Raw genomic sequence first — 23,997 nt, forward strand, 5'->3', positions numbered from 1 at the left:
TATAATTACTAGACATAATTACTACTGCTAAAAAGTGATTAGCACATGTGAATAGCACGATTTAAGTCTATAGCCGAAAGCAACCCTCAAGAATATACTTTAATTAGCCAACAAGATATTTAAAAGTTGAAATTAAAAAGATTCTTACAAAAATCAACATAATTTCCACCTAAACTTTTGTTCTCTTGTCTCCCATACTAAAAAAACACATTTTTTCAGTTCACCAGACACCAGTTACAGAGTGCTTATATTAGTACTATTAGAACATTTATGTAAAATTTACAACACAAGTAAATTTGCAAAATAATAGTACTACTATATATTTTTTTAGTTTTATAGTAATAAAATGTGAAATAAATTGGTGAAATTTAAGATCTATTTACCATAAAATAGTAAAAATGAAATGAGAATTACAATAGTGGATATTCTAAAATAATAATATGGGATATTTAACTATAAAGGAATGAAGTACATATAGTATTAATTTCATAATTTGAAAAAAAATTATTAATGATATGGGAAACGAGCAAAGTAAGAGAAATTGGGTTTTGCCACTATATATAATCACTCCAAATAAATACATATCTCAAAGTGTCAAATGATACAACAAATAATGCAGCCCATAATTCATTGACTACTGCACATGTGCAATGCACCAATCAATTATCAGCTTTCACCCCATTCATCAATCTCTCATGCCACTCTTTTTTCTTGGCTCTGTCAAGATTTCAACCGGCAGACCCAGTGACTAATCCACTCGTGTATGTGTAGGCACCTTGAAGACCCGAAAATTTAAGGCTATTCCTTCCCCAAAGCCAAAGATCGACAATCCCCTGACGTTCGGTTACGAATGACGAGTCTCGTCCACTCAACCACACCCCTCAGGCCGTGCTACTCTTTATTCACAACAGAAGCCATCCAAAAATACCAATGACTATCTGGTCAAATATATCACCTACTTTTGTTAAACAACTTTAGTTGCTGTAAGAAAAAAGAGCTCAATCATCAAGCAACTTCCTCATCCTGAATCAGATAAATCTACTAAACTCTAATTTCATCTTTGATTTTTATTCACTGGATAAAGTAAGCTCGGACCGCCTCGACTACCGGGGCCCGGCACATCGGACACTTCCTCGTGTCCTGGATCAGTTTATCAGCACACTTGGAACAGGTGCACATGTGCCCACATCTGTATGTTCATTTTCATCACCATTTTGCATAATGTTAAAGGAAAGATCATTTCACAAGAATCCAAGATAGAACCGAGCATCAAACGAAAATATCGTTACCTGTACAATAACGTATCGATGTTGGTGTCGTGACACAAGCAGCAGATCCCTTTCCTCACACAGTCCAATTGAGACTCGTCGTGGGGAGGGGTCCTTTTCGATGTCCCTGCATTTGATATCGTGAAAATGGTCAAGGGACGAAGCTAGATGACGTTATTAGTTTTGCCTCATAGTCACACTTGCCTTTTGTTGTGAAGGACCGGTTTAGAGCAGCGGAAACCTCTTGGCGCACTGAACGCTGCAGCTCGATTTGCATGTCCATGCATTGTTCCAGCATGCCTTGCATGTTGTTTAACCTCTGCTGAAGCTTGGCCATGTCGGCTCTCAGCTCGTTAACCACCTCCCAGTCCTAATACACGTTAACTTGATCGATGAGCACACGAAAAGATGCTCTAACACGATATTTTGGACAAACAGACGAAAGGATTAGGAAATGTGATATTACCGTTCCGAAATGCTGGCTCAAGTTGAAGTGAGGCAAGCTCGCCCCCTGCATTTCCTCGTCCCAGAGTGGCCGGGGAGCAGAGACGAAGGAAGATTCCGGAGCGAATGAATTTCTCTCTGCAACATCCAAGGCTCGGTCACCATTTGGTTGCTCTCCTTGGTCTTGATCAACTAGACTAGGAGAAGAAGATTCGTTCTCCATTTCCCAATCGCCAGAGGCATGACCTTGCCTTTCCACGTGAGATTGTAGCATCTGGTTGAGGCTCTCACGGAAACCACTTCGAAGAAGACCAGAGACGCGTCTCCTGCATCACAAAAGGATATTTATATCAAAAACTTGAGAGAGTCATATTCTGATGAATGAGATTACACAAACTTATATTAAATCTTTGCATACCGGCTGAAAAGTTCCCGGAGTTCGATACTGTGAGCATTGTCGTCATCAGAGTAATAGAATGAATCTAGTCTTCCAACGGACTCACCGACCTCTGCAGAAGGCATACCCAGCCAACTATCAATAGCCTCCTGTAAGTCGTGGCTTGGCCAGTCGTCGTGTGATTCTTGCATCCGATCTTGCACTGCAGCATTGTTATCAGATGTTTCTCGTAACAACTCAGTATGAGAGGCTTCCTGCCAACTTCTAGCCATTGATTCTCCACTGGTATCCACCCATTCTTCAATGTCAGCTACAGAATCCACTGGCCCGTCAAATTGTTCGTCCGCATTTCCTTCCAAGTCAACAGTACGGGATGCAAATTCCTCATCATAACTCACACCACTTCTCGATTCGAAATGATCGTGTGGTATGTCAGTTTCTAATGTAAACTCATTGGTTATTGTTACATTTATCTCTTCTTCATGTCTATTAACACCAGCTCCCTCAGTGGTGGACACTTCCTCAGTCACCTCGCTGTCCAAAACTTGGCCCTCTACAGTACCAACACTTGCGATATCAAATGGAACATCTTGTTGACCGACATCAATGTACGGAGACATTTCTTGCCCACGTCCCTCATTCCCAGAAGAAACATCTTCCGCATTACCCAAGTCACGCACAACTTGGTTCTCAGCTTCAGCGACTTCTCTTCCAAATTCCTGGGGACCCCCATTTCTGTCCGCAACACTTTCCAAGTCGGGTGTTGGCGAACTTACGGCTGTATCTCTTTCTTGCAACGTAGACTCTAATTCAGAATGGATTTGATCACTCAACCAAGAATCAGAACTGTTTGTTGAAGTAGAAGCAGATTTTTCTAATTTGGAAAGGAAGCCTTCCCTGTTTTGCCATATTATAATACCATTAGTTTAACAGGAATATTTTGATTGATAACTAATCCTCATTAATCATCAAGATAAACATAATTTATCAGTACCAAGTAAAGTTTTTTAGAACTGCAATGTCGAAATGGTAAAACAGTCGATAAATATATCTTCAATATACCTTAGGCCAGAGACAGTATGCCGTTGTCTTAGCATACCCAGTTCTGTTACAGCAACAGACGATGGTCTGATGTCCGGTGCCATTGTCTCGTTTCTTAAGAATCTACCCCTAAGCAAAGCCTGAAATAGGCATAAATTAGGTGAGATCGTGAGGGTGATCAATTAAAGTACTCTTTATTGACCTTGTATCCGTCGTTAACAGATGGTTTACACAAAATCAGCAGTGCAAGGTAAAGAATATAGCAATTCAACATAGACATAACATAATATGATGCATAGGAAAATTAGAGGAAATAAAATATACAATCACCTGTATGCGATTGCGGTGGGTGAAATCGGACACGGGCCTGTGCTCCAACAGACCCTGGAGTTCTTCCTTCCTCTCAAACTGAGCCCTTTGGAGAAGATCAAGCAGAGTTTGTCTGCCACATAATCTGCGAATGGGCCGACGTGCAGTGGTCTCACGATGCGCGACAGCCAATCCCTCACGCACCTGCTCAATATGAGAACCGGCCTCAGTACCTCCGTCTCCAACTGATGCCTGATTGTTTCTCTCCCGGGAATTCGTCTGCACCCATTCTCTTATAATTCTCACCCTTTCACACTCATTCTCACCAAGCCCCTGTGGTCCCGAACGGTTAGGTGAAGGGCTCATCGCACCACTGTTCATCCACTCTTGAAATATCTGTCTCACTCGTTCCCGCTCTGTTTCTCCCAAGTCACTAGATTGTTCGGATATGACACTATTGTTATCGTCGTGATCCACCTCTGAACCTATAACAGCTCGAGCGTTAGTTTCATCAGCATCCTCAGAGATATCAAGCTCGTGCCCAGTATCACTCCTACGGGAAACTCTCCGCCCCCTTGACCTATAAGAAGGGCTCACCACATGGTCACCCTCGAGCTCCCGCCACATCTGCAAGAGAGAGGATGCCCTGGTGCGAGGCGTGCCAGGCTCATCGCTCCACTGCCTCGAAGCATTAGATTGGGAGTCCCGAAAGAAGGTCCCAAAAGCCGATACATTATGCAAACCAGCAATAGCCATTGCTAAAACTCAATCACACAACAAACAACACAACAGTGCTTAACCGCACATTCGAGTCAACCCTATCAATCCATCGTAAACACGATTCGTCATCACCCCTTCTAATCAGATTCGAAGTCAACACAAACATCAAACAATGCCTGCAAAAAGATCTTGAAATTTTTACTTTGTTTGTTGCAATCAAGCACAAAAGTGATCAAATTTATGCTAGATTCTTGTAATACTTATCCAGCCCATCAAAGGGGGAAAAATAAAAATCTAAAGATGCTAACAAAATTAGGGATTTGGTAAAGGAAAAGGGGAAAAGGTAGTGTCTTGTAGATCCATCTTGTCCCTGACCAATGACAGCTCACCCAAAAGGAAAAGCGAAGCAAAAGCAACTGCCAACATTCAAATTCTTCTGACAAATTCAAAATTGAAATCAAGAAACGAATCCAATTTTTGGGATTAATGAAAATTAAAGGCATAATTAATCACCCCATCAAAATTGGATCTTTTTTTCTCACGCGATTCCAAATTCAACGAATTAGTCGCACTAGCAATATTTCACTCGAATCAATCGAAACAAACATCGCCCCGTTTTACATATTGACCATTGATTTGAATAAATACGACATAATAAGAGGAAATGAGAAGGTTTGTATGTACCTCTATGCAAAAATTCTTCAATCCCAATACGAGAAATCGATGGAGAGAGATTTAAAAGGGTGATTAGAAGAAGAAGAGAAGAAGGTAGAAAGAGGAAGAAACGGTTGAAGAGGAGACAAACTAGAGAGAGAGAGAGAGAGAGAGAGAGAGAGAGAGAAGAGATTGGATTTGTTCTTGAGCTATGAAAAGTAACAGCAGCTAAAACGGAATGTAAGGAGAGAAGAGAGTCAGCGGCAACGTAACTCAACCGTCTATTTTTACAGCTGAGCTCGCGGATGATTGCCACGTGTTGCGTTTTCTCACCTTACTATTTTACTTACGCAAAGTAATAAATGTTTTGCAAAATGCACCCCTAATCTTTTACTTTATTATGTTTTCCACACCAAATAAGTGGAGTACTTAATTTTACTTCCTTTTTCCATTTCCTCCCTAGAGAAATTGGAATTGGACTGTGGTTAATGACTTAATGCAATTCCATCTAATTATTATTAGAGCAATAATTATTCAAATTATAAATTTAGTCAAATTTGGGTTAATCTTATTTTATTTTTTTCAATTATCTCATGCACAAAATGTCGTGTCTTTTGAAGATATTTAAACGACATTTTTCGTTATAATACTCCCTTCGTCCCCGATTAATTGTCACTTTTTGACCGAGCACGAGTTTTAAGAAATATAAAGAAAAGTTGGTTGAAAAAGTTAGTGGAAGTGAGATCCACTTATTTATATTGATTTTAAATGTGAGTGAAGTGAGTTAGTGGAATTGAGACCTACTTACCCTTTATGGTAAAAATGAAGTGTGACAATTATTGAGGGACGGACCGAAATGAAAAAGAGTGACAATTAATCGGCGATGGAGGGAGTAGTATTTATTCTTTTATTTTCTTATTTATTTTTTAAAATTATCAAACGATATTAATTCGTATACGAATGACATAATGGAGAAAATTTTAAATCGCATAATTTAATATTTTAATTTTAAAAATTGTGTAATGAAAAATTAATAAAAAAAATTTAATTTAAATAATAATATTATTATTGTTATGATTCCATCTAATTAAATTAGAGAAATAGTTGGTGGCGATTCCATCTATTTTGCGCGTTTTCAATGTGTGGGCCCTTTTGTAGTATTTTGTGGCACTAATTTGATTGTTAGATTGAAGACAAATATGGAATTTAGCATACTTAGTTGTCACGTTCACTGTCACGTTGAAAGAAAAAATTATATTACGGAGTTTTTCTTATTAGTGGATTTTTGTTTTAACTTATGAAAAAATTATAAAATCATACTTAGTTGCCGTATGATTTTATATAATTATTATAAATAATTTTGAACCCATTTTATTTTCAACTTTCTTTTCCAATTTCACATCGTTCCACATGCTTTAGTTGGAATCTGTAATTTCTGTATTATGAGAAGATTCTATATATAATAAATAAACCTTATATCAAATGGAAATTGTAATAGTAGTGAAACCAAAAGTTTTTTTTGCTTTCTAATGTTTTTGCTTCACATGGGTTGTTTGGTAATTTATAAGCGACATGAGTATTTAATGCAATTTCACCTAACAGTAGGTGTGTGTTTTACTCTGAATTACATGAACAGAAATTCAATAAATAAAACAATTAATCGAATTATATACTTTTGGAAAGTGGAGTTGGTGAATGAATGTATGAATTATAACACATGTAACATTTCAAATGGGTAAAATCGTAAAATTTTGGCCATATATTCAACTATTTTTATGGTGCTTAATCACAAATGTACTATTTGTAATTTATTTATTTTATATGTTGAAGGAGTTAAAACTAGCTAAAAAATATAAATGGCTGATAGCAATTAACTAACGAATGGTATCCACTATGCCATTCAAATGAAAATAAAGAATGATTAACCAAGTAATCAAACTTTTGTGAGTTTTTAAATTGGTTTTTTATTTTTAGTACTCCTATATTCTTTTGGAAGAAATGTGACAGTTGATTTGACATTGATTAGTTAATTAGTACTCCATCAAACATTGTTTAGCTATTTTTGAAGTGAGGATAAACAACTAAATTTTTGTGCAACCAAAATAAGGTAATATTAATAATTTGAAGTATTAATTATATATTAAAATCATAAATATAGTAAGTGGATAAGTTAAAAAGACTTATTAGCCTTTAATCTCATTTTTTTATGTTTATATTTGAATTTTCTTTCTATTACTTTTAAAATTTGAATTAAAATATGCATTAATTAAATTTATTGTTCCAAAAAATAAAAAAAATTATGCATAAATCATAAATATATGACCAAAATATTATACACTTTCCATGTATTATATATACATTCATATATTTTAATTAAAAGCTTAAATAAACCTATTTCTTTTCAAATAAATTAGTTTTTGGTTGTACAAAATTTGGTCACATAGATTTGTTGATTTTGGAACTCCTTCAACATAATAAAATATACTAATAGATACCTTATAATTAGTGACATTTTGTTAGTAATTGCATCGTGCTTAACAGTTTCATCAAAGTCAGTAAAATTTATGCCCAAATTTTCCGGGTTAAGATAGATGTGTGTTACAAGTAACTTATCATCGTCTCTATTTTCATTTATTTTCTTTATTTCTATTTTATGTGAAGTTATTTATTGAATGACTCATAAAGTCATAATGAAGAATCAAAATAAAAAGTGGATCTCATATATTAATTGACCGATATTATACCTGTAATTCCAGTAGAAGCCACGTGGTCTTTAGAGTTTCCTATTGAACTTTTTGTAATAAAAATAATTAATTTTATGAGTATACTTTTTCCTTCTTTTTTTTTGGGATAAAACACCTACACATTTTCTAATTGCCAAGTTATTACCCACATAATACTTCAATTTCCGATCATCGGTTTCCAAAGTATTGGAGAATTCTTTGATAAAACTTTAGCATTGCTGATTATTCAAAAAAGATTGAGATGTCACAAACTATTTACGAGCATGACTGACTGACTATAGTTCATTTAATAGAACACCATGAGCAAATTATATTAATAAGGTATTAAAGAATGCTAAAGGCACCAACGGGTCGTAGCGCAGTTGGCAGCGCGGAGCTGTGGTAACCTTAAGATCACGGTTTCAAACCCACCACCCGGAAACTTTCAGCCTTAATCAGCAAACCCGGTTTCCACAATGACAACAATCACTAAATATACACACCATAACCTCTTTACATGTTAATTAATTATATACTCAATGGCTAAAGTTGTTGCAAGAGAAAAGGAGCGAGAATCTATTCGATGAGGCAATATGATAACTAAAAGGAGGCCTCTTTTATGAAGGATAACAAACAATTAAACATTTTTTAATACCCAATTAATAATGAAATAATTATAAATCTACAATCATATTTTTCTATGTCTCTATGGCCCTGTGAGCAAAATTATCTTATTTGAATTGGCCAATCTACTTTTAGAGAAACCTTAGAAATCACGAAACTCGACTAGATCCATAAACATGTTACTATAATTGCTTATCAATAAATTATGATTAGCAAGAAGTCGAGATCATGATGCCATTGGCTCCAGCACAACCTTGATACTAATTAATCTAATCATTGTAATTATTCAAAAAGTTTCATGGGACAATGTCCCTTCATAACACAACATCGATAGTGCTTAATTGTATTTATAATGTAAAGTAAAGAGACCCCAAAATAGTTTTAGTAAGCCACTTTAATCTTGTTTGGGACAATTACACACCATTTGTCGTCTTGTTTGTGTGTGAGTGAGTGTGTGTTGTGTGTTTTTTATGCATGTGTTAATTATAATTTTCAAATAAATATTCAGATGAAGCGTATCAATTTATTCCTAGTTTACGGTGGAATCTAATTATATTGTTACATATGAATATTTAACATGTTTTAGAATTCACATTGCTAGAAACAGATCAAGACCAAGTGGTGATTTTGTTGGCGATCGAGGATTTGAGTATTTACAATCGGATATGTTTCCCACTCACCCGTTGTTAGTTCCTTGGTTGTGTTGTGTTGATTGGTTTGATGGAAGGTATGATCCCTCTTTTATTTGGTACTTTCTCGCTATTACCATTTGTTTTCTTCCCTTATGTTTGAGATGTTTAGTTGGATAATTATGCTACCGACTGTTTTAGAAACTGTGTTGGTGGTTGCGTTGTTGTTTTTGCTTTTTTTTATATTTTGTAGGAATTGCTTGTTTTCTTGTGGATTTATTGTATTCTTGAATTTTCAGGTTTGCTAATATTTTGGATGTTGGAATTTTTACATAATATATCAGTCCAATAAATATAAATATCTTACTCCAAACATGTCTACATGATATAGGGAAACACTATATCTACATTTGATTGTGCAATTATTTAATTCAAAATCTATTGATGCAATGTGGAAACATGATGCATGAGCAAAGTACAAGTAAAGTGACAAGTGGTTGCAATTCATGAGGCTATATAATGGTAAAAATTGAGGACCCATAATTATTAATTCCATATAATTGTTACATTGCATGGAAAAGGAAGTTACATTGATGATAGCATAAATAAGTTGGTGAATCACCAAAAGTTATACAAATAGGTCACATTTCTATCAACCCCCCAATCTTTGTCTATTTTTTCTAGGTTTTTCCCAACCCATGCTTTGATTAGTCTCTATTATTTCGATTTTCTTAGCTCAAAATTTCAATCATCCTTTTGTCGGCATCTTATGAGAAGACAATACATCACCACTAATGCTTTACGTAGTGAAATTTTCTTCATTTTTCTGCATACACGTGTTGACCCTTTCACAGTGTCTCCTGAATATTATAATTGATTTGGTAAAAGATAACAGCTCCAAGATCAAAAATGATTTATGTGCCCCGTAACAAATCTTGATTGGGTTTCATAAACAACCGATTGAATTATTACATACATCGTACCAATGGCACGACGTCGTGTCGGTGGGCCCTACTAACCCATGTTCATGTGGCATGCACACAAAATATCAGTTATATCTCTTATCCCATTGGATATGTATGTCCTTGTGTACCTTGGCCCTTTTGTTTGTTATTTTGCTGATATTTATTCAGCCATGTGATGGAGTGGCATCCTAGGCCAAAAACATGCACACACAAAAAAGAAAAGAAAAAAGAAAAAAATGTTTGCTTTTGGGTATAGAGTTTGAAAAAGTTTTCACTTCCACCTTCTATGGTGTCTGCCTTTTCCAGTTTAGACTCATTGAAATTGAGACTTTGCAAAACCAAAAGAAGTTAGATTGTCTTTTCCTTTAAGAAAAGTGGACCAAATTTTGTGGGGATATTTAAATTGAAATTGCAAGTTGCTTGTCTGTCTTTGATATTTTATAGGCATTATCACCTTTAAAAATTGAACTAAATCATGGCCTCATTAGAATCTAGTAGTAGTAAGTATATGTCAATTTGGAATTTTGACTTAAAGATAACATAGCAATTAAAGTTCATGTTCTGTTTGAGTAAATTTTGTAGAAAAACATAATTCGTTTATAACAAATAAAGTTTATAAGAGAATAAAATTTCTAGATATGCTCAATTAATATATATTGTATGTAATTAAGAATTTTATATTTTGAAACTATATTATTTGAGAATCTTAAATTTGGCTCCTTTTAATATGAGCTTCAAATGGAATGTTTAACCAGAAACTTCCATAGTTCATGTTTATATATTTTATAATGTGTTGAAACGTGTGGCATGTGTGTGATGCACAAATAATCCACTAGTTGCTTGTCAACTTATGTAATCCATTAATTAACGTGATATAAAAAATAATAATTCAATTTAGACGACGAAGTCCAGAAACTCTCAAATTCTTTTATGACAAGTTTCAATAATCTATTTTATTTATTTACTTATTGCAATATTTAATTATATGAATGCTTCCAAGATCTATTTATTTATCATGGATCTACTATCTATACTCACATTTAATTTATCCTTAATTTTGCAATCTTTAAATTTCATTAACTTGAGTGTTAATGGGCCCACTTGTGTACATATGTTATGATAAATAAAAAAAACGTGTATGGACCAAGCTATTGAAATTATCCCATCCAATGAAATTCACTTTATACATGTGGAGATTAGTATTGCTATAATACTCCACTAATAAAAGTACTCACTTAAATACAGAGTAATTTAATAATTAAATTATTTTTATTTCAGCGAACACCGATTATAGGGAGAATAATTTATTTCGAACCAACTAAAAATGTACTCCCTCCGTCCCAGAAAGATTGTCCCAGTTCATTTTTTGCACTCGTTTTGCAAAAATAATTAAGAATAGGTAAAGTTGAAAGAGAGTAAAATAAAAGAAAGAATAATGTAGGTAAGACTATTCTCTACATTATTCTCTCTTTTACTTTACTTTTTTTCTACTTTAACAATTTATTATTATTTTTACGAAACGAATATGAAAAAGGAAATGAGACAATCTTTCTGGGACGGAGGGAGTACTAGTATTTCGAAGCTCATGATTATGCTAAACGAAATTGAGCCCATTATTGTCTTTATTTACATATTTTCTGATTGGGCCTTATAAAGTGTTGGCCCAAATATGGTTATTTTAATACTCCAATTCAAACTATAATCTAAAATCACATATACTGCGAAATTTAATCCTATATTCAGCAAGAGATATGTAGAGCACTACCCTATTTGAGAGCGACTATCTTAGTAGTAGTATTTTAAATTTTAAATTTTCATGCTATATGTGTTTCATAATTTTAAATTCGGCTCATGCCTATACTATTACGTGCTATATTAGCTTCAGCTCGTTGCACTCAGCCACTCACAACAATGACCTCAAATCAGGTCACGCTGCAAAATTCTAAATCACGAAAACAACTAAAAAACAAAAGAAAAAGAGGAAAATCAAAATTCAAAAATTTTAAATGGTCGTGCCACATGATGGTCCTCGATTGGCGAACTGCTCTGCAGTCTAGACAAGCAGCCCGACTGGCGACTCCCTCCCCTGCACGATCCATGCTAGTTCGTTATTCGATTAAATGTTGTGGGTGATTGCAAGTGCTTTAATTATACCTATAATTTGTTAATACTATTTGATTTTGACTACACATTAGTTTGCAATCGTCCAACTCAAATAGAAGACATAAATGACTAAATATATTCATTCAAAAAATACACAATTATAAGTCCTCTTATAAAGAATCAAACCAAGCCTCAAATAAATTACAAAACACATAAAATGAACAATCTCAAAACACAAAACATGATCAACCGAAATCATCATCTACATTTCTTTCAAATAAAAAATAAAAAATCCCACAATATATATAAATCTCATTACCCATTCCAAGAAACAACAATACACGTGACATGCACTGATGAAACAAAACAAAACAAAACACGAAATAAAATCAATCAATAAGATACATCGGTGTCGCAGTCGACCCTCCGAAACCCCTCCGACTCCTTAAACGGGACTTCGTAGGGCCCACAGGCGGCGGTGACGGTCCGATGCACCTTGAACACCCCGATCTTCATGTGCGTCTTCCCCGTGACCTTGACCTCCATCGTGGCGCTCCCCGTCGCCCTCTCCGCCCTAAATTGGTCGGCCTCCTTCCCCTGCAGCGCCGCCCTCACCCCGGGCAATTCCACCTCCACCTCCGTCACGTTCCTCACCGGCTGGCGGAACGGCGCCACGCTCCCGTTGAAGAGCTTGGTGCCGTGGTAGGTGGCCTCCACCTCGATCCTCTTGAATTGGAAGGAGACGCGCTTGTTGGGGTTCCTGGACCGGAGCAGGCAGTGGAAGGTGGAGTTGCCGGCGGTGGCGTTGTTGCCGGTGTAGCCGGTGATGGAGCTGTGCTCGATGGAGAGGATGAGCTTCTTGGGCTGGACGGCGAGCCAGATGACGGCGACCACGAAGAGGGTGAGGAGGATGAGGACGAGGACGACGATGAGGATGCAGCGCGTGGCGTTGGGCTGCCGCGCCTGCACCGTCGGCGGCGGCGTGTCCTTGGATTTTGGCATGGTGGTGGGATTTTGTGTAATTTTATGTGGTGAAGGTGAGTAGATATAGTCATATGGAGGGGTACTTAAGTGCTTTTTGATTTCTTGGGGGGAACTCAAGAAATATTCTAGGAGTGAGAGTGACTAAAAAGGAGGTTGTGTTTGTGTGTGGATGTATGTGCAAGAATGTAGGGTTCTTGGATTATTTTGTGATGAAGATTGAAGATGTATCGTGGTGGTGTGATTTGAAGAATATTTTTAGTGGTAATGATTGCTTAGTTTTCAAGGTATTCGATTGGATAGGATCTCTAATGATGTTTTTGCTTTTGGATAGAATCAAGTTTGACTTAGGTTTTTCTTTATATCGAGATAGCAAGTAAGTATATGTAACTTGATTTATGATTTTTAATAATTTTTTTTATTCATGATATCTAATACTTTATTAATTTTAAATTAAAATTGTGTCGTCTATCATCGATAGTCATGATAGTGTATTTGCTAGGCTCGAAAAAGATGTGCAATGCAGATTGGGGTGTTATTATCATGCCCCATTTCGTGATTGATTTATAACATGTCTCTCTTTTTACCCTTCCTCGTCCTCACCATCATCCATCTCCTCTCTCTCTTTCGTTGTGTTCATTGGATTCTCTTTTGAACTCGAGGAACACAACCTCGAGCAACCTAATCTGTGTTTCGTTTTCTTTATTCAATTTCAATTGGACAAATTCATTCAAACTGATCAACCATGGATTTTGATTACGATCGCTATATGCTCACAAGCATTGCCATAGCAAAAGTGTCCAAGCCCTATTCTCCTCCCAAATCACTCTACATCTTAAATCTTGAACAACAATTGTTCTAGAATTTTGTCTTTCAAGAACAAGGCATCGCCATATTTCACGAAAGCAAGTGGCGAGGAAGAAGAGACTGAAGCTCTTTTATCGGATGAATAAATGTCAAAAAAGGAAGATATGGTGACCCTAGAATAAAGAAGGTTGTTTGTCATTAGCCGATGTCATGAGGTGGCCCAACGAGAGAAGGATGTTGACCTATTTTATTTATCTTGAATTTTTATCAAAAACACGTTATTGTACTTTTTTCTAAAATTTTATAGGAGTACTAAAAATATATAAGCGGGAATTTTGGAAATTTGAAAATCAAACGAGGGCCACATGTTTCATTTAATAAATTCATATAACAACCTTTAAAATTCAAGATGTAAATTATTTGTAGCTTTGTTTTTCCACCACTCTCACACTCTCTCCCCCTGCGAAGGTATCTCCGTATCTGTATTTTCTCTTTTTAACGGTTAAATCTCAAATTTGTGTTTTGTTTCGATTCAGCGATCTTACCGTGAACCAGAAATGGGCCAGATCCAGTATTCGGAGAAGTATAATGATGATACGTATGAGTACAGGTGATTCGTCTCTTCCCCCAATTTGTTGAATTGAATTCAGGATGTGCAATTTATTGATGAGGATTTTCAATTGTCTATCATGTGGAATTCATGGAATTTTTTTCTCCAGACATGTTGTTCTTCCGCCGGAGGTTGCCAGACTGCTTCCGAAAAATCGCCTTCTCACTGAAGTAAGTCAGAAATTGGGGCTTAGGGTTTTCTATCAGCTCATTTATGTTTTTTTTTTCCTATTATTGTTGTATTGTTGATCGATTAGGTTTTCTGCCGGTTTTAATCGCCGCTGGTGAATTTGTTGAACTGAGTCGAAATTATGAGCTCTTTTTGATCGATTTTATGCGTGGTGGAATCATTTGTGGGATATCTGAAGAACCTATGTGATTGAGTTTAAGTTAGAATGCTTAGAGCACTCCCAATGGAGTTCCCTAAAAACTCCCTTATTTCTCCCTAACTCCTGCCACATCAGCGCCACATCAGCACCAAAATTTATCCCCAGTTTTTAGCCAAGTGCTACATTGGTTTCTCCCTTATTTCTCCCTTATTTCTCCCTAACTCAACATTTCATTTTTACATCATTATTTTTTATATTATTTAATTTTCCCTACAAATGTATTTAATAAATAGACTAATAATGAACAATTCATCGTTGTATTAATCATTGGAAAATATAATACAACGAGAAAAAAAAAACTACAAATAAAAAACGCAAATAAACAAAGATTTAAAAAAAAAAAATCTAAGACGGAGGGGCCGGAGGGGCGTCGGGATCGAGCCCCAGCGTACTCTGCAGGTGTTGGATGCATTTCCAGAGGGCCGCCTTTTCTTCAGGGGTCCCGCCGCCGGTGAAGTACAGCGTGTACATCTGGGTCAGATTGGCGACATTGCTCGAATAAGTGGCTTTTTCTAAGTCGATGACGGATTCCGACGCGACTTCCGACGTTGCGCCCTTCCCCTTCCGCCTCCCCTTCGCCTTCTTCACTCCCTCCGGGCGCTCGTGCGGACCATCCCCACTCAAGTCGATGTGGGCCGCGCTCCCCTCGCTCTCCGAAACGCTAAGTCGCGAGCGCACCGATTTCCCGTGCAGCGCGTCGTGCATTCCCGTCCGGAATTTGGGGAGATCCTTCAGCTTATCGTAGATGTTCCAATACTTGAAGCCCTTCGTCGACAAGTACTGGCTACTATACATCCGGATGGCCTCATCTCGGACCATGTGCTCGTTCTGGCCACTCGTCATGTGAGTCATCAAGTTAGAATAAATACCGTTGAAGTGCCCGCAGTCCCTCATGAGGCGCTCCCAATGCCGACGGATCGCCTCGCTGCCATGGTCCTTCATTGAGGCAGTCTTGTGGCTCCTGTACTTCGCGGCAATCCGCTCCCAGAATATGATCTCAGTCTGGTAGTTGCTGCGCTCCGCGTCCTGTGACGTGTCCGCCCAGCAGTCGGCTATCAGCTCGGACTCTTGCAGAGTGTAAGTAGTCCTTACCCGCTTCGGCCTCTCATCGGAACCCGTATCAGTCGCAGCCGACGACGCCGGCGCCTTCCCCCTCCCGCTCCTAGAAGGCGGCTCGGTGGGCGTTTCTTCCACCTCGAAGTCCTCCGCGCTCAGTGTCGCGGCCTGAGATTCTTGGTCGCCTGGGGTTGATCCGGGGGTGTCGAACTGGGGCCGATACACATCGTCGGCTGGAAAGGGCATTCTGCCGGCAGAGTTGAAGTACGGAGAAAGTCTCCGCGCCGGAGGAGTCTGCAAAGGAGACGGACCCCCGTATGGAAGTTGGCCGGGAGGAGAACCCATCGCCAACAACGACTGCATCCACTGCTCGTTTGCTTCATCCGTGTTGGGAATTTGTGAACTCGACTCTTTCCCCTTACCCTTATCCTTACCCGATCGGGAACTTTTCTTCCAAAAGCTCATAATTTTGATGAAAATTGAAGATTGGGAGAAGAGATTGAAAATGGAGAGAATGAAGATTGTGGGTGATGAATGGAGGAAGTGGAGGAAATATTTATAGGGGTGGAATGTAAAATAGCCGTTGGGTTCAAAAAAAAAAAAAAAAAATTTTAATTATCGCCGATTATCGCCGAGCGTCGCCACAGTGGCCGGCGATCGCTCGGCGATAATCCGGCGTTAGAACGCCACTCGGCGAAGCAACGGCAACATTATCGCCGAATTATCGCCGACTTCGCCACAATGGCCGGCGATAATTCGGCGATAACCGGCGATTTATCGCCGAGAATTCGCCACCTCCATTGGGAATGCTCTTAATTTGTTTAGGCGTTTTCTACTTGGTTTTGTTAATTAGGGATTTCGTAGAATCTCTACATGAAATACGAACTTTACCCTGAAAACAATAAAAAAATCTACTACTATAATTCACTATTATATTCCCTCAGTTCCAAATAATTGTCGATTAGGCCTATTTTTTGGAGACGGGGGTGTGGGGGTGTGTCTTTTGTGGAGCTTCCAGAACTAGCTATTGTATGTATGTGTGTTTATCGTAGAATACAAATGCTGTGACTGATGGTGTTCGATTCTGCGTACAGAATGAATGGCGTGCTATCGGGGTTCAGCAGAGCCGAGGGTGGGTCCACTATGCAATCCACCGCCCAGAGCCACATATCATGCTTTTCAGGAGGGCACTGAACTTTCAGCAGCAGCAGCAGGATAGCCAAGCTCAACAAACCTTGCTTGCCAAGTGAAGAACAGCTACTGTGCTTTAGCACGAAAAGGGGTATTCTTGTTTCCTCTGGGAATGAGCTTACTATATATAAACACACAATATGCTGTATTAAGATGTTTGAACTAATCAGAGTGAGATGAAATTCTGCTGATGAAACTGCGTAGAACTTCAAAGTTGAAATTACTTTTTCAACAGATTGAATGTTGTTAGCTTGAGAAATGTATAACCTGTTGATTAAATGTTTGCTCGTGAAGTAATATGCTGCTTGCTGCTATATAGACACTCTCTTGCTTCATCATTGTTCGACATCTTGGATTATCTTAGCTTGCAGGGCTTTCCTTTATAGTAGATTTTTGTCACTTTATCATCTTGTGATTTGCGCATCTTTTGGTCATGTTGATATACTTCGTATAGCTTGCCTTAAACTGTCGATTATCCAAGATATTGACATCTCCATAGCAAGTTCTGTGACCTGTCATGCAACTTATTTGCTTTGAAGTATAGTTAGTTGGGAAATATTACAAAAATATATGATAAAATTTTAAGCTTTATATAGGCAGCAATCCAATTGAACCGTTTGTTGATGCTACTTGTTATATTATTCTTCTGCGTATAAATATGCAAAGTTGCTCATTTTCTTGACACGTTATTGAGGCAAAATATTGTGATTTCTGCATTTCTATTCATTCTTTATAATGCTGAGAACTGCTTTCCATACCAGTTTGTATTTTCTTATGTTGAGATTTCTTAGAATATTGGCCTCGAAAAGATGCGGCAATTATTGGCATAGTGAGCTCTCAGCATTACTTATGATCCTTTTTTATTCACAAATTCTTGATTTTGGAGTTTGTAACGAATGGAGTACTACCTACTTTTTCTTTTCAACTGTGCTTTTGCACCTACAATATATTATGTGCAGCAGTAATTTGTTTATTGATAAAATTGGTTACTAATTCATAGTAGTACCTTATTATGATGTAATTATTGAATTTCAAATGATAATACAATTCGTCATGTATACTGTGTTTTATAAAATTGTGCGTCAAAGAAAAAGATTATATTGAACATGCAAAAATATAAACTTAGCTTCTTATTTTCTTCACTTCAAAAATCCATTTTAATCCACTATCCAGTAAGGGCTACTGATTATATGAACTTTTAGAGGATTGTTAGAGCATCCGCAACAATGGATATTTTCCCCTTTATTGAGAGCGATGAACTGTCGAAAATCCTCACGATTCTGGCTCATGCTTGATATATATTAATTGAATTATATAAATTAGCATATTAAATGAATACACAAAAGACTAAAAGAGGTCGTAGCTTAGTGAGAGAAGAAACGTCTATGTTATCATATAATAACATGCTAATATTACAAAATATAATCATATATGGGTATCCCATATTAGTGTATACTATTTATTTATTTTTGAACGTATAGGACTAGCTAACAAAGATGGACTAATCCCTATTTTTGGACCAGTAAATCGATTATTTATATTACAGGAAAATTAAAATTAAAAGTCGCCCTTAAGAGATACGGAGTAATAATTAATTAATATCAATGGATTTCATGTTCTTAACTGATGGGCTCATTGCTTAAATCTTCATTACCATGTTTTAATATATTGATTTCTCTAGGATTTATCGAATTCATCAAGAAGAAATTAAATAAATGCATTGGCCTTAATTTAAATGCTACGAACTCAGACGCTCACTATAAAATGGCTTAACTTGCTTTTAATCTTTTACATTATCGGAGTATCAAAAAAAAGTTTAATAATAATAATAATGTCTCGTGCTTATCTTTTTACACTAGTTTTGATCTCTTGTTTTGTATTGCTCTGTCACAAATAAGCAATGAAGAAGACTCAACATCATCGAAGTTAAGGGTTACTGACAGAATGTTAGAGGAAGAAAATGATACACTACATCGTCATGCTCCATCGCCTCATGGCCACCATGCACAAGCTCCACACCATCACCACCATCGTCGCGGCCACCACCACCATGCCCATGCTCCTAACCACCATCACCATGCTCATGCTCCTAGTCCTAGCCACCACCATGCTCATGCTCCAAGTCCAAGCCACCATCATGCCCATGCTCCTGCTCCAAAAGGCCATCACCATGGCCATGCATAATTGAATGGTTAAGTTGTAAGATTTTGGGGAGTTTCTTAATTAGCAAGAATAAAAGAGAGATTTAGCTCTTTATGATTGTTTTTATGCAATGGTTAATCTTCTACCACAAGATTTATAAGTTTCTAATTTGAATAAAATCATAGAGAGATTTATGAGATGATTTCTTTGTTAATGGTTTTTTATGAAATTCTATATAATCAAGTCAATTCTATGGTTTTTATGCAATGGTTAACTTAGTAGATGTTTGTAAACCATGAGTTTTTGTTACTATACATTGAAACCATGGGTTAAAGTTTAGATATATATATTGAAATCTTTTTTTTGATTCAATTGTGGTTCATATTTTAGTGGGCTTTTACATAATATTATACGTGGGCTAAGTGAAAACCAATGGGCTTAGTATTACTGATTCGGGCCCAAATTCGTAATTTTAATCTTTTGCTCGTCACCACTTCTAGAAGCTTCAGTTCTCAGCTCCATCACGACGGCGGCAGCGGCGGCTAGATTCAGCCTGTGAGCTGCCATTTCCGGTTAATATTTTTTTTTAAATTATTTTTTATGCCTATCACATGGAATTAGTCGGATTTTACGTCGATTGACGTTATTAATCACTAAAAATGGTTTGTCATAACAATGTATTCGTTTTTTGCGATTCAAAATTTCAATCGGAGCTTCTCAGATTTTTAGGTTTTTGTGTTTCCTTCTGAAATTTCGATGTCGCCGGTCTTCTTTGTGCTATGCAGCTCGCGTAATTGCTTGAATTGTTGCGTTTTGGTGTTTTATCGTATTTCCTGGTTATAGTTTTACTAGCTGGAAAATATCCTCTGCTTATTATGACTGCTGTTACAATTAGGGTTGCTTCATCGTTTGAAAAATAATTCGTATATAGGTAATTTAGGCCTGCTTATCAAATTGGGAATATATCTTCTGTAGAAATGAAAGAAGAGGATTACTGATCAAATTGTGAATTTTCAGGGGACTTTGGTTGAAAAATGTGTAAATACTTTGATAATGAACAAAAAGTTAAAGATGTTTGGATAAAAGAATTCGAAAGATCCAGTCATTCTATGGTCAAGTCCCACAAATGGCACTAAGCAATGCTTTTGGCTTTCTCTGCTTTGGTCTTGATACAGAGTGTGCAAAAGATCTTGGTGCTCACTTTTTAGAAGAAGAATGTATGCGCCTCGTTGAATGCCTAAGCAGCCTTCTTATCACGATTGCTTTCGCCGCCATGTTTGCCCTCCCCAGTGTTACACTTTGTGCCTATTTTTTCATCATCCTCTTAACATCATATACGTAATTATTTTTTTCTAAACTGCTATTTGATCATCTGCATATTCACTGTATGACTCTTCCATGACTGCACTCATTCGTGTATTGAATGCTCTACAATTTTATGGGTGTTCGTGCAAGGATTGAAGATTGTTGCTTCATGGAAATTTAATCATTTGCTACACTTGAAGAAACATTTTTATTTATTCAATTAACTGTTGATAGCCTGGAATTTGGCAAGTGAACTCTATTGACGTATCCATGGTGTTTTCTTTACGTTGATTATTTTAGTTGGACGTAAATGTGTATGGTAGTTTATTTTCTAAACTCTAAAATGTCCACTTTTTTGTTGATCAAAACTCAAAAGGGTTAAGGGCCACACATTAACATGATATGCATACAATTATGTGCTAATGCAATTAAGTCTGTTTGAGAGTTTGATTTGCAAGTTTCTTGTTTCCTCTGTTATTATAGGAAAGTCATATGATGTGACTTGTTTCTTTGATTTCAGTTCTCATAAACTCTCAGTTCTCAGAGTATCAGTTGATTCTTTAACCAATCTTGATGTCACGCAAGCGCAACGTCATTGTGGCCACAGGCTTAGTGGTTTTTGCATCGGCCGGATTGGCATTTCCCTTCTACATGGCGTAGGTGAACTTGTCAAATGAGTAATATTGTTGAGATTTCTCACCTCACCTAATTTGGTTAGTCTGATTCCAATTCTCGCACTGCCCTGTTGTATATAGGTCGAAGTCATCCAAGGGTCCTGTGATAGACTCATCAAAGCCGCTGCCCCCTCAAGCAACTTTCCGCGGACCTTACATCAATACTGGCTCACGCGATATTGGACCCGATTCTGAAATCTATCCTAAGAAATAGTTTGCTTCTCTCATGGTAGGAAAATGTGGACTCTTGCTTCAACTAAACACGGGCATTGTCGTGCTCCATCGCCTCATAGCCACCGCGCACAAGCTCCACGCGGCCACCGCTGCCACCAAGCTCGTGCTTATTTGTTTAAGTTTGTACTAGAAAATTTATGAATGTTAGAATAGCATAACCTTTTTAATGTCTATGACCACACTTGGTTATAGTCACATTATCTTCTTTTTTTTCCAATTAACTTATAATGTAAGATTGATTTTCACTAAATAAAGTTTTGGTCTATAGCTCCAATTTTCTTAATTGATTTGAATAGACCATATATATTTTCTGAATACAATTTTGTATTTTTATTTTAATAAACAAAGTTAAAAGCATATTGAAATGTGACTTCGAAATCACTTTGCAAGTTCCTTAATTTTTAAAAGAAATAATTTTCGTTAGAAATAAACACTAAAGAAATGCTATCTGTTTAACAATCAATGTTCGTAATTGATGTACCATATTTAATTCCTGAAACTGAAAATTAATTTTGATATACATGATATCCCTAAACTTTAATGAGCAAGATTTAATTCTAACAACGCCACAAACCCATATTTTCTACTAATATAAAAGGCACTGGCACTCTTTCCTTGCAATATTTCCTTCAAGAACTTCCAAAATGCCTCGCATCTACTCTTTTGTGACAATTGCCACTCTCTTATTTTTCATTTCTTTCTCAGGGGCTCAAAATGTGGATATAGAAGATTCAACATTCTCAAATTCTGATCTTACCCAATTAGTGGAAGATCAATTGACATGGAATCTTGAATCATCCGATCATGAACCATCCCATCATGACCATGACCATGCACATGCTCCACATCACCACCACCACCATGATCATGCTCATGCTCATGCTCCAAGCCATGGCCACCGCCACCATGCTCCTCCACCACAACATGGCTAACATTGTATCCCAAAATATACGAGTATTTGAATACCAAACTTATTTCGTTCGTAATGGGAGAATTAGCCTTATTATATCTCACCATCATATATCTATATGATTATTGTGTTACCATTTATTATGGCTAATGAATCAATTTGTCACACATTTCATATAGTATGATATATATGATGCATAAAGTCATCGTATTATCTAGTTGGTAATGTATTTATCCAACAATTAAAAGATTGAAAGTTTGAGCGGTTGGCTAAATTTCCGTGATGATCGAATGATAGTTGGTAATTACATTATCATTTAGCATCCATCGTTTCATTTCTGGGAATAAAATGTCCTGCAAAAAAGATTATAGTGATCGAAATATGGACGTGACAGCCAAAATTAAATGTCGATTGAGTAATTGACGTGTAATTTTGGTGGACGTCCCAAATGATTAGCTAAATAGGGGGATACATATTTTCGGGTGAACGTCCCAAATGATAGACACAAAATCGACCATTTGCCCTATTTTTAAATTCGAAAAAGTTAAATATATATCGATTAGCGAATAAAATATATACTCCCTCCGTCCCAGATAATTCGACCCAGTATTCCATTTCGGGCCGTCCCACATAATTTGTCTCATTTCACTTTTGCCATTTTTGGTAGTGGACCTCATATTCCACTAACTCATTCCTACTCACATTTTATTATAAATCTAATACTTTAAAAATATGACTCATATCCCACCAACTTTTTCAACTCACTTTTCATTAGATTTCTTAAAATCCGTGTTGGGTCAAAGTGTCCCAAATTATCTGAGACGGAGGGAGTACTTCGTAATTTTTTCTTTTTAAAATAATCGATTGCAATGTGGTGTTTTTTTCGTGATTACACTGTATATATTCATCTGGGTACACATACAATAGAAGTTGACACATCAAGAGTTCAACAATAAATTATTTATCCTAATTATCAAACTATTACGATATAAAATAACAATATTACAAAATTTAGCCGTTGGGTTCCTATCACTTATATCTACCATTAGGGGATATACGTTTATGTTCTGGTGACTTCTTTAACTGGTCTCACAGTAATTGGCTCTTGCATAATACTAGATTGTACACATTTTTTATATTTCATTGGCTTGTTTTATGTGTGGGTTTTGTTCATTTTCCTTAACAAAACAAAAAGATGCAAATTGCCGGAAAATAGTGAAATTTGGTCAAATTTTGATATGTCCTATAACTTTCAAAATTAGCAGGAAAAATCATCAAGTTTGTATTTATTCTCATTTATAAATAACATTATTCAAGCAAATAACATTATTTTCTTTATAAATATATAATGGAGTATTATTTAACTCATTAATAACAGTGAAGTCAAACTTATGATTTCTGTCATATCATATACTCCTGCAGTTTCACCTTCATTACAAGATGCGGATATTATGGAAATAGTCTATACTTAGTAATTAAATTTTTTACAGTAAAATATAAACCAAAAGATAGAGATGAACGAAACAAATGATAGACATTAAAAAATGTCAAATTTAATATGGGTTGAGATTTGAATGCAAATAATAAAATTCACAATTGCAGTTATATATGATGAATCTGATCCATATAGTCTTGGGCTTTGATCTATAAAGTAGTCTTATGCACAATTAAATGTTGAATGTGTAATTATGACTTACTACTATTTCTTACCACTATAAAATATAAAATAAAATGGGCCAATTATGGTAATCTTTTACCGTACTGAATTATGAACAATCTTGTGTCAAAAAAATTGAACATACTACTATATATTAGTAAGAAT

At 36.4% G+C, this 23,997-nt stretch overlaps 4 protein-coding genes across 6 annotated transcripts; 2 read left to right on the forward strand and 2 right to left on the reverse strand.

Annotated features, from left to right (window-relative positions):
* Nucleotides 1-532: 532 nt before the first annotated feature.
* LOC125213608 (uncharacterized) lies at nucleotides 533-5,037 on the reverse strand. The gene is made up of 8 exons (XM_048114252.2): nucleotides 4,864-5,037; nucleotides 3,481-4,355; nucleotides 3,172-3,290; nucleotides 2,131-3,006; nucleotides 1,735-2,038; nucleotides 1,473-1,638; nucleotides 1,290-1,395; nucleotides 533-1,189 (listed from the first exon to the last, which is right to left on the reverse strand). The coding sequence occupies exons 2-8, from the start codon at nucleotides 4,213-4,215 to the stop codon at nucleotides 1,072-1,074; spliced, it is 2,424 nt and encodes an 807-aa protein (XP_047970209.1). The 5' UTR covers nucleotides 4,216-4,355; nucleotides 4,864-5,037; the 3' UTR covers nucleotides 533-1,071.
* Nucleotides 5,038-12,270: 7,233 nt separating this feature from the next.
* LOC125209184 (uncharacterized protein At1g08160-like) lies at nucleotides 12,271-12,879 on the reverse strand. Its single transcript, XM_048108795.1, has one exon. The coding sequence runs from the start codon at nucleotides 12,877-12,879 to the stop codon at nucleotides 12,271-12,273; it is 609 nt and encodes a 202-aa protein (XP_047964752.1).
* Nucleotides 12,880-14,017: 1,138 nt separating this feature from the next.
* On the forward strand, nucleotides 14,018-17,224 carry LOC125215244 (cyclin-dependent kinases regulatory subunit 1-like). The gene is made up of 4 exons (XM_048116607.2): nucleotides 14,018-14,133; nucleotides 14,202-14,275; nucleotides 14,385-14,445; nucleotides 16,814-17,224. Exons 2-4 carry the CDS (start codon nucleotides 14,223-14,225, stop codon nucleotides 16,967-16,969), a joined length of 270 nt encoding a protein of 89 aa, XP_047972564.1. The 5' UTR covers nucleotides 14,018-14,133; nucleotides 14,202-14,222; the 3' UTR covers nucleotides 16,970-17,224.
* Nucleotides 17,225-19,510: 2,286 nt separating this feature from the next.
* LOC125212413 (uncharacterized) lies at nucleotides 19,511-21,548 on the forward strand. Of its 3 annotated transcripts, XM_089067526.1 has the most exons (4): nucleotides 19,565-19,624; nucleotides 20,228-20,390; nucleotides 20,878-21,013; nucleotides 21,113-21,548. In XM_089067526.1, exons 3-4 carry the CDS (start codon nucleotides 20,931-20,933, stop codon nucleotides 21,243-21,245), a joined length of 216 nt encoding a protein of 71 aa, XP_088923652.1. In that variant the 5' UTR covers nucleotides 19,565-19,624; nucleotides 20,228-20,390; nucleotides 20,878-20,930; the 3' UTR covers nucleotides 21,246-21,548. The 3 variants fall into 3 exon arrangements, with proteins under 3 accessions (XP_088923651.1, XP_088923650.1, XP_088923652.1); XM_089067525.1 differs by lacking the exon at nucleotides 20,228-20,390 and having other exon boundaries at nucleotides 19,511-19,607; XM_089067524.1 differs by lacking the exon at nucleotides 20,228-20,390 and having other exon boundaries at nucleotides 19,523-19,624.
* The last annotated feature ends 2,449 nt before the right edge of the window (nucleotides 21,549-23,997 follow it).

This window comes from Salvia hispanica, chromosome 3, assembly GCF_029641045.1.
Source record: "Salvia hispanica isolate PSC_SH4W2 chromosome 3, Shi_PSC_v1, whole genome shotgun sequence".
Classification (NCBI taxonomy): Eukaryota; Viridiplantae; Streptophyta; class Magnoliopsida; order Lamiales; family Lamiaceae; genus Salvia; species Salvia hispanica.